We start from the raw sequence: 11,222 nt of genomic DNA, 5'->3' as shown, positions 1-11,222 counted from the left end.
ACATCACAAAAACACACCACAATAGAAAAGGCCTATGCCATTCAGCACTGCCAGCTCTTGTTTTGGTAGAGTTACGATGGTCTAAAAGGAAAAAGAAAAAAAAAAGCGAGCGAGCGTGGGGGGAGGAGAGAGGGGGAAGAAACCAGAAGAATAAAGCGGTCCGAGTAAGCTCAGGGTGAGCAGAGGGAGAGATGAAGCGATTGTGTGGCAGAATGAGTTATTTTGCTTCACTTGCTGTCTCAGCGGGAGGGCCGAGGGGAGAGAAAGTGTCCGTGTGGAAGGGTTTTTGGGGGTGGTAGGTTGGTCCTGACGTTAGCTGGGTCAGGTACTGGCCTATGGGACTCTCTCTCAGAGACAGCAATGGAAAGTGAAAAGGATGGAGAAATCTAACTAAAGCCACCTAAAGTTATACTTGGACAAAATTGTTATGTTTCACTGCCAAAAAGAGTATCAGTCGTATTATGTTGTACATGCATTTATGAGCTCAAATTAATTGAGAAACTATTTTCTTAAAAAATATTCATGTCACACCACATGAGTGCACTGCAAAAAAATAAATAAAAGTTGTGAAAACTAGGTGACCATACTCTTTAATTCAAAATAAACTGAGGTAATTCACAAAAATAGAAACCTCATTTGGAACCTAAAGAACTAAAAACTGTGAACATTGACAGCTATATTGAAAATGAGGCTATGAAACATTAACTTTTTTGGTAACACTTTATAGGGAACACACATAAACTATTAACTATGACTTTCCCCCTCAATAAACTCCTAATTTACTGCTTATTAATAGTTAGTAAGGTAGTTGTTAAGTTTAGGTATTGGGTAGGATTCAGAATGTAGAATAAGGTCATGCAGAATAAGGCATTAATATGTGTTTAATAAGTGCTAATAAATAGCCAATATTCTTGTACTATTCCAATATTCTTTTTTAAAGAATAATGACATATTAGATAGGTTTCAGTCCAGGTTCAGAGCTCAGTTCAGCACAGAATCTTTTTTTGAAAGTGTTATTGCCTGTTGATTTTGGAAAATGTGTCGTTTTTGTTCTCTTGGATCTAAATGCAGCCTTTAAAACTATCGATCACTCTATTTTACTGAAACGTCTTGAGCAGTATGTTTGCATTAGGGGAACAGCTTTAAACTGGTTTGTGTCCTATCTCAAGGGAAGAACTTTTTCTGTAGAAATCGAAAACCTCAATTCCTCCTCTGCAGCATGTACATGCGGTGTGCCACAGGGCTCCGTCTTAGGCCCTGTTTTGTTTTCCCTTTATCTCTTTCCTTTAGCCAATATTTTTCGTAAGCATCAGATTTCATATCATTGTTATGCAGATGACATTACAGCTTTATCTTCCAGTTAAGTCTGACGAGAATACATCTCCCCAGTCATTATTTGATTGTTTGAGTGAAGTTAAAAGTTGGAATGGCGGAAAACTTCTTTCAATTAAATGATTCCAAGACTGAAGTGTTAGTTTTTGGACGTCCAGATTCTGCCAATATCCTCTCAAAAACTTTGGGCCCTATACTTTGGGTACTTATGCAAGAAATTAGAGTTATTTTTGACCCGGCACTTAAATTTGACAAACAAATAAATTTTTTCAGCTTAGGATGATCACCAAAATTAAATCATTTCTTTTATTCAGGGACTTAGAAGCCATTATCCACGCATTCATCTCATCAAGACTGGACTACTGCAATTCATTACATTTAGGGGTCACTCAATCTTCTTTGTCTCGCCTCCAGTTGGTCCAAAATGCTGTGGCCAGACTTTTAACAGGGACTAAGTAGAGGGAAAATATTACACCTGTTTTGGCTAGTTTGCACTGGCTCCCCATTGAGTATAGAATCCAGTTCAAGGTATTATTGTTTGTCTGTAAGTCCCTGACAGGATTGGCACCAAACTACTTATCTGATCTTCTCTCCTATCATCAGACCAATAGGCCTTTAAGGTCATCAAACACAGTACCCAATGACACGCTTAAAACTTAAGGGGGATCGTGCATTTTCGGTGGCAGCACCCCAGTTGTAAAATAACTTGCCTTTTTGCTTGAGATCGGTCACTTCTGTACAGGTTTTTAAATCTTTACTTAAGACAAATCTTTTTATGGGCGCTTATGGGCTGGAGTAACTGCTGTATACAGTTTTATCTTGTGTGAATTTAGTGTTGTGTACTACTTGTGATTTGTTTTATTGCTAATAGCTTAATTCTATTTCTCTGTGCAGCACTTTGGTCGGCTCTGTCGATTTTAAATGTGCTATAGAAAAAAATTAAACTGAAACTGAAACCGTGTGTATAAAAACATACCTGCCTGATGAATACATGCTTTTACAGGCAGCTTTATTCATCAGCAGAAATGAAAAATTTGTGCATGCATGCATTTTTACATTACAAATACATTTTCCCATAAAGTCAAGCAGGATCACGTCAGCTGAAATTTATGTTGAGTATTATGAATGCAAAAGGATCTTATTATAATTAAATTGTAAATAAATGCAGTATCTTATTGTGGAACCTAAAAAATGTCCGGGTCACCTTTCACCCCAAAAGAAATTATATTTCCATCAAGCCTATTTTTTTTAAGAAAATTAACTTGAGTGAAAATGTATGCACATTAAATTTTCATTACTCTAATGAGGTCAGAGATAATTCCAAAAACATACCATTGTTCTCAATGGTGATTCCCATTACTGCAACAGTTTTTTACTGTACTAAAATAAATCATAACTGCAAATAAATGTTTTTTTTTTTTTTTTTTTTTTTTTTTTTAAACATAAAACCCAGCATAAATTAAAGGCAGATTTTGTATTTGAGATTTGTATTGAGAATTTTGTATTTTGAACAAACTTTGCGACCGTAAAAAAAACTACATTCCATATAGTATGAATGTGTGTAGTATGAATGTAATCTGGACTTACTACATCCGCCATGTTGTCATTTATGACGTGACCTACCAGCGCCAGTTACGTCGCTTCACCTCCATTCATAAATCCCCTACCGTGGCCTCATGGGACAGTAAAGTGTCCATTGTATGCACACTTCAGAATCTCACCGGAAGTAGTAGATCATCTGGGGACTCTTCGCTAACTGCTTTTAGAATACTACAAATTCGGACGTACTACTCTGTTGACATACTGTTTTTCGCATGCTATATAGTAGGGAAGTATTTGATTTCGCACGCAGCGTGTATCTCCAGTCGTGTATTTGAATATGATAACCTCTGACCTAGTTCATCGCCGTAGAGCTCTCATAAAAACACAAGACTGTATGCAGCTGTCCTGATGCATTATAAAGTACAACCTCATCTGCACCAACATCTCTCAACCCCTGAATTTTACACTCCTCACTTCCTGTACACGATCTCACTATCTTTTGGGTGAGGGAAAATGATAAGGCACAGATTCTTCATCTGTCCAATGAAAAGTACCATTTAAATGACAAAAGGCCTAATGGACACTTCGAAAAGAAGAAACATTTCAGCTTTAAAGAGGACCTATTATTCCCTTTTTCAAAGTCTTGATTGTGTTTTTGGGCTCTACTAGAATAAGATTTCATGCTTGAATGTTAAAAATTATTATTTTTCACATATTTTATATTGTTGAAGCTCCTCTCTTCCCAGTCTGTCAGTAACGCTCTGTTTAGTTCCTGTCTCTATGAAGCCCCTCCTTCTGAAAAGCGCAATGTGCTCTGATTGGTCGGCTGGACCAGTGTGTTATAATTGGTCAAGCACTTTCAGCGTGTTTGGGAAATGTCCTGACCCTTACCATAACCCTGAGATTCAACACACTACTAACTCAACCAGGCCCCGCCCCTTTATTTTGCGTATGCCTTATTTAAATGAGGAATATTGTGACGTGTTTGTTCTCGTGTTAATTCAATCAAGAAAAAAAGTTTGTTTGTAAAAAATGAGGGATGAGAGTAGAAACCATTTTCTGCCATAAAGCTTGTTTTGAGCCTGAATAAAAACATGACATTTATTACATTTTGTAGAAACTTTATTGACGCCAAATATTTATTAGCTATCGATGCTCATAAACACCAGGAAGCCATGAAGCGCACTGAAAAGACACCGGTAGCCAAATTACGTTATCGTTATTTGTGTCACATTCTCGCTTTATCCAAAGAGAGCAACAGGTACTTGTCAGGTTCTTGTGGCACGGAGTATCTTGTATGTAGTTACTAAACGCTGTGCCATCTTAATCTCTTTCACTAATATTCAAGTAAGCGTGTCAGTGCAGGTGTGACTGTAACCTAGTGTTGGCGTAGTGCAGCTCCAGCGCTCTCCTGCCCTTGAACATCACAGGGGTGGAGGTGGGAATGGGAGGGGGAGGGTGACGGAGGGATGGGAATCCGCTAGAAATCTAGGTGCTTGTTGCCTGTGGCAGTGGTACCACATCCTGCTGCCAGTTCTGTTTTACTCACTCGACTCACCGTCTCTGACAGGTCTGGAGGCAAATGCAGTCTCTGAAAGAGAGAGAGAGAGAGGGAGGATGTAAGAATAATGTAGAGAACAAGTGATAAAGCTATAAATGCAAAACAAACCTGTCACGGTACATTGGTATAGTGATGGTATCAGATGGTAATACAGTGGTATTTTAGTGTTAATCATTATATTGTCTGAATTACTGTATTCAAGCAGCTGAAAAGGCTCTTCTGCTCACCAAAGCTGCATATATTTGATCAAAAATAAAGTAAAAAGATAAATATTTTGAAATATTTTTACAATTTGAAATAACCTTTCTATTTGAATATATTTTAAAATGTAATTCATTCCTGTGAATTTTCAGCATCAGTCTTCAGAGTCACATGATCTTTCAGAAATCATAATATGCTGATTTGCTGCTCAAGAAACATTTCTGGTTACTATCAATGTTGGAAACAGTTGTGCCAAACCTTTAAACATACATATACATACATACACACACACACACACACACACACACGATACATATATACAACATGGTGTCAAATCATTTCTGTCCTCACTGAAAGTATGAAATACCACATAAATAGGTAAAATCACAGACATCCAACAGATATTTGTCAAAGTGTCTATTTATACCAAGTGCAAATAGCCCGCCTTGTTGGCAGAGGCTATTTACACTAACTCCGCCTACCAAAGTCTGGTTTGGCCAGACAAAAGTAGTAGACAAAAAGCAGTGTTGAGAGGGCTTTATTGTCCCAATAAGGTGGCAATTATTTCAGAAATACAATCATTTACACTCAATATGTTATTATTGCATACTATTTTATAATGTCCTAAAATACTAAGGTGCACACAGTATCTAAATACTATTTACACTTATTGCAAAGAAAATGCAAAGTGCCAATGCACCTGCATATAAACATTCACAGAGTTATCTATATAGTCAGCTTGCTCACAATTATGGAATTTCAGTGAAAAACAGGCTATTTTTGCTGTGTATAAAACATACAATATGCTTTAAATGATTTTTCATATATGTAAACATGCACTACTGTAATTATAAGACAAGGTGATGTAGCTGTAGTGAAAAAAATAATAAAGAATAGCAGTCATAACTACAGTACAATCGTTCTCCCTTCCGCCATGTTAAAAGTTTGTCCCGTCCAACTCGGAAACTTGGGTATCAAAATGATCCCTGAGCTTCCCAGTGGTAAATACGACTTGAGAGGGCGGTTATGTCCAGTTTTTAACAAGAAACTTGTATTTATGATAATTCCGATAGCATGTAAATGCAACATTAATATAATGAAATGTGGAGTGGGCTTTTAGACCAATGAGATTTCACTGTGGGCGGAGCTACCCAGTGCAAAGAAACAACTTGAACATAGAAACTATGAGACTGATAACTCATGTTGTGGTCGTGGCTGGTTAGGACAAAAACAAAAAAGAACAGAAAGGCCAAGATAGACTCGACTCACAACTGATTTAAACAAACTCTGACAACAATGCAGTTCTCTAATAAGCATAAAAAATACAATGCACACAAAAGATTTGCACATTTTGGAAATACTATCCAGATCAGCATTGTTGTTATTACTATTAAAAATATTTTCTGTTAATTAAAATAAATAAATATAAAACAAAATAAAAACAAAACAAATGAGAATTAGATAAATTATAACAAGTAGAAATAAAGAAAATAAGAAATAAAATGACTAAAACTACAATAAAAATAAATTAAATTAAAATATTTAAAACATATATAAAAAACACAAAACAAATTTTCTTAAACTTAAAATAAAATTAAAATGAAAACTGAAAATATAAAAATAAAAGCAAATTAAAAATATTAAAATAATTAAATAATTAATAAATACTATAATAGTATGTTTCAAAGGCAACTATTATAGTATTTATTAATTATTTAATATTTATTATTTATTTGCTTTTATTTTTATAGTTTCAGATTTTTTATTTTTAAACTAAAAAAACAAAATGAAAATTAGATTAATTAAATATAAGTTGAAGAACTAAAATTACTAAAACTACAATAAAAATAAAGTAAACTAAATTTAAGAAATATATGTTAAAAGCAACAAAAAATTAAATTTCTTAAACTTCAAATAAAATTAAAAAGAAAACTGAAAATATAAAAATAAAAGCAAATTCAAAATATTAATAATTAATAAATACTATAATAGTATACATAAAAAAAACTGGCCTAGATAGACAGCTCACTAGGACATTGAAATGAGCAGCACTGTTAGCATTTTAGTTTTCAGTTTTATTGAACTTTTGTAGACTGTAACAAATAGCATCTGCACAGTGCTGAATACAACAAACCAAACCTTTACAATCTGAGATCAGTTTAAACGAATAAGTCCTCATAGACACTTTTAGCCAGTGATGCCTGTTTCAGCTTCTTGCCTCCACAGTGAAGATCTGTAGACTCGAGACAGGTGAGAAAACATGTTTGCAGACAGACGAAACAGAGTGTGTGAACACAAATCGCGTTAGACGCTTGGCCATGCACCTTAAATGGTCCGAAAAGTGTAACTGTTAGCGTGCCGCTAAAAAACCCTTCAGGGAGGCTCAAGCTTTTTAGTGGTTTGTGCGTAGAGTTACAGCTTAGAGGAGAGTCATTAGAATCAAGCGTTTTATTACGGTAACTTGGCCCCACATGGGCACTAATCTCTAACAAGGCAATGAGCGACGCCAAAAGCTTGTGCTAAAGAGGCTAATGAGGGAGCTCAGCACAAGGTATACACACACACACACACACACACACACACACACACACACACACACACACACACACAGTGTCAAGAGTAGTCAAGTGCATGATTAACTACAGTTCTGTACAGTAAGTAAATTGCCACAAGCCAAACATACCTTCAGCCTTAATTCAGATGACCTTTTTTTCCTCAGGTTGATGTTTATCTCCTACCAAACAATGGCCTTCTAAAGCTGCTATTGTTTGCTGAACAGCAGGTAAGTCATGTCCCTAAAAGGGTCAGCCGCAGAAGCTCAGGACAATCTGTAATTTCCCTGAGCCTTTTCCACACGCCTTTAAGAGCTTCAGATCCTTTCCCCCTGAAACCCTCAAGGCTACAATGCATCCTAATCAGGAGACACCCAGGATCAAAATGTTAAGCTTGTCAGGAGGAATTGTGAAGAATATGAGAAGGGATCTGCAGATCGGTAGATGTTGGAACTTAAAGGGATAGTTCACCACGTAATGTGAATTCTGTACTCACCCTCATGACGTTTCAAAACTTTTTTTGTAATTTTTGGAGCTTTGTCACTATGTTGTTGTATCTACTGTAAAAAAGCTGCAGGAAATGTCCTTTTGAGTTTGTGTTCCACATGAAGGGTGAGGACATAATGACATCATTTAAACTCTTAAACTCTTTGCAGTTTTCCAAAAAAAGTGGACCAAATATATGTAAAGATATATAATAAATAATATCAGTGTATATATAAATAATAGTTAAATTAAATACTATAATATTTAAAAAATGGCTAAATATTTATTACTCAAAATGGCTGCAACAACTACTTTGGTAAGCATACAAGCTACATTCCCTCGTCCTTAAGTCACTGAAATGCATACAAATGGATAATATAATATAATATAATATAATTCTGTTAAATTTACGGTAAAAAAAAAAAAAAAAACGGATTTCATTAACTGATATAATGTTAATTTACCAACCTATTGAAGTGCTAATATCTATTTTGTACCTTTGTAATACACTGAGAACCACCAATCACAGTGGTGATGGGAGTCACATGATGAATCAAAGTTCATCACAAGCAGCTTTTCCACAAGCTGAGAAGGACAAAACTAATATACAGAAGGTGCACAGTCATTCACAAATTATACAATGACTTATTTCTCACTTCCAAAAACTGTAAATTCAATGGTATTATACTGTAAAATTACATTAAATGTACCATTGGATCTACAGATAGTCACCATATATAGTACGGAAACTTTCTGTAAACCAATTAACTGTTTTTCACCCTAGCATTTTTATACTCTTTTACCGTTAAAATCACGGTCATTTTTTACAGTGTAGTTCATGTTAGTCAATGCATTATATAATGTTAACAAACGAGACCTTATTGTAAAGTGACACCAATAATATAATATAATATAATATAATATAATATAATATAATATAATATAATATAATATAATATAATATAATATAATATAATATAATATAATATAATATGTATCATATTTAAATAAAATATATTATAATATTTAAATAAATATATTATAATATTTAAAAAGTGACATAATGTCGATATGTAGCGCCGATGCGCTTCAGACAACCCGAGTTCGAGTCCCGGCTCGTGATCCTTTTCCGATCCCATCCCCCTTTCTCTCCCACTTTGCTTCCTGTCTGAATACTGTCCTTGCAATAAAAGCAAAAGTGCCAAAAAATAAATCTTAAAAAAAAGTGACTTAATATTATTTACTCTAAAAGGGCTACAACAGTACTTTGCTACGCAGTCGAGCTCCTAAAGATCTGCATGCAACATTCCCTCGTCTTGAAGACACTGAAGTTAAATAAAAAACAAAACAAAAAAACAGACCACTTTGACTTTGCTCTTCAAAGCCCATTATTGCGTACAATTTGCAATTTCATCATCATCATCATCATCCATTAACATACTACTGTCAGCCTCTCAGCTGGCTAGACCAGTCAACACTAGACAGTGTGACTAAGAGGACTTGAACCTGACACACACTTGAACACACTATCTCCTACTGTCTGTGGAAATGCAGGAACTGTGTACACGTAATGTTTTTGGTATAGTTTAAGTCTAAGGGTGCTCTGTTAGTGTGGTTCATCTGAATAAGAGTGAACGCTGACATCCGATCCCATGTGGACACCAAACAAGTGGACCGAGAATGGTAAAAAGTTTGATCCCAGCACCCTTTGTTTGAGATGTTTGGTAAGTTTCACTGCAAAATATACACCATAAAAGACTTTTTGTTTTGTATCTTTAGGTGTCTGCCATTGGTCAGACAAACAGATGAAAGATACAAAATTTAAACAAACAAAACCAGAATGGCTTATTTATAATTGCATATTAAGCGGAGATTTTAACCAAGAAAGTTTCACACTTAAAACATAATAGAAAAGACAACCAACGCAGCCAACAGAAAGCTCTAGGATCATTAAAGGGATGAGTGGATTATTAAGAGGCAATCATTGTCATGAAGTGCTTCATGCAAACAACAATTTCTGCCAACAACTCACTTGAACAAAATCAGTTCAAATCACTTGAAGTGATTTACAAGAGGCTCTCGAGAGGAACATGAAGAGTGGCTTTCCTTAAGAGGGTTACAAATAACACTCAACGCCGAACAAAACCTCACACTGATAATAGCTTCAAAGCCCTCCAGCTACTTCTTGATGGTCGCACTTGTGAAGAATCACCACAAATCTCACAGGAGATTGTGTTTCAACACACTTAACGTAATGTGCTTCGGGATCAGAGGAGTTTGGATTGAAGCAGGTGACTTTACATGGGGTGAATTCAGGTAAATTAGGAAAGATGAAAAGCAAATGTAGCCCAATTTACCTGAATTCACACTAACTTATCCCAACTCTAAAAGTCTGGGATAGTGTGAAAAGGTTTTCACCAACTTACTCAAGAATAGATCACAATGTGCAACAAATTTTCAGAAAACACTAGGCCTGGTTTCACAGACAGGGCTTAGATTAAGCCAGGATTAGGAATTAGTTTAATTAGGAAGTATCTTTTATAAACGTACCTTAGAAAAAACATTACTGGTGTGCATCTTGAGACGAAACAATGGCACTGACGTATTTAAAGATATGTCAGTGCAAGTTGCTTTCAGTAAAAACAGCTCAAACATGCATTTTAATCTGGGACTAGGCTTGAGCCTTGTCTGTGTAACTGGGCATAATGACACAATCTAAACCAAATAAAATATTTTGATAAAAATAAAACATCTTTATATGCAATGTAAACCAAATATATTTAATTAAACTATTATAATTCTTAAAAAAAAAAAATCATGAAAATAATTTGATTCTGGTATGAAATGGAGCCAGTTGGGAATAAGAACCAACTCTTGATTCCCAACACTAACATTAAGCTTGTGTCTTCATTTTTCACCAAGCTTTGCATTTCATAGGCAAAATGTTAAATGATGCATGAAAGCACAAACTGTAGTTTAAACATGTTAAATATCCCATGCAATAACATTGCACATGTCCAGAAGCCTTTTTGTTTGACAGACATGAACACATTTTCCAGAACAGTACTTCTTATTTTTAAATGCTGATGAAGTTCTTTAGAGGCACATATACAGTATGTGCTCGAGGGCAAACGGAGAGGTTACTGAAGACCAGCTTAGTCTAACTAGAACCAATATTACCTGTTATTGTCTTCTTTCACTCTGATCACAAAGACCAGTGTAATATGATTCTCCGAAGATCACCTCACTATCTTCCGTTTCCTTCATTCCCTAAGAGTCTAGCATCAGGTACTTTTACCTAACATCAATGCATTAAAGGGATAGTTCACCAAAAAATGAAAATTCTGTCATCATTTACACACTCTCAGGTTGTTTCAAACCTATATAATTTTTTTTGTTATGTTGAACACAAAGTAAGATATTTTAAAGAATGTGGGAAACTGAACAGTTCTGGGGCACCATTGACTTCCATAGTATTTTTTTTTACTACTATGGAAGTCAATGGTGCCCCAAAGCGGCCTGGTTACAAACTTTCTTCAAAATATCTT

The 11,222-nt window shown here is 35.2% G+C and overlaps 1 protein-coding gene across 2 annotated transcripts in view; it reads right to left on the bottom strand.

The window, feature by feature from the left end:
* Positions 1–3,974: 3,974 nt before the first annotated feature.
* Positions 3,975–11,222, bottom strand: part of elp4 (elongator acetyltransferase complex subunit 4) — an 89,019-nt gene continuing 81,771 nt past the window's right edge. For both annotated transcript variants that reach the window (XM_051900625.1, XM_051900627.1), the window contains one exon: positions 3,975–4,465. In XM_051900625.1, coding sequence (XP_051756585.1) covers positions 4,355–4,465 — 111 coding nt within the window. In that variant the 3' untranslated portion in view covers positions 3,975–4,354. The remainder of the gene's footprint in view (positions 4,466–11,222) is intronic.

Source organism: Ctenopharyngodon idella, chromosome 7 (assembly GCF_019924925.1).
Source record: "Ctenopharyngodon idella isolate HZGC_01 chromosome 7, HZGC01, whole genome shotgun sequence".
NCBI classification, from domain to species: Eukaryota; Metazoa; Chordata; class Actinopteri; order Cypriniformes; family Xenocyprididae; genus Ctenopharyngodon; species Ctenopharyngodon idella.
Note: the sequence above shows the minus strand (reverse complement) of the source record. Positions and strands in the feature narration are given on the sequence as shown.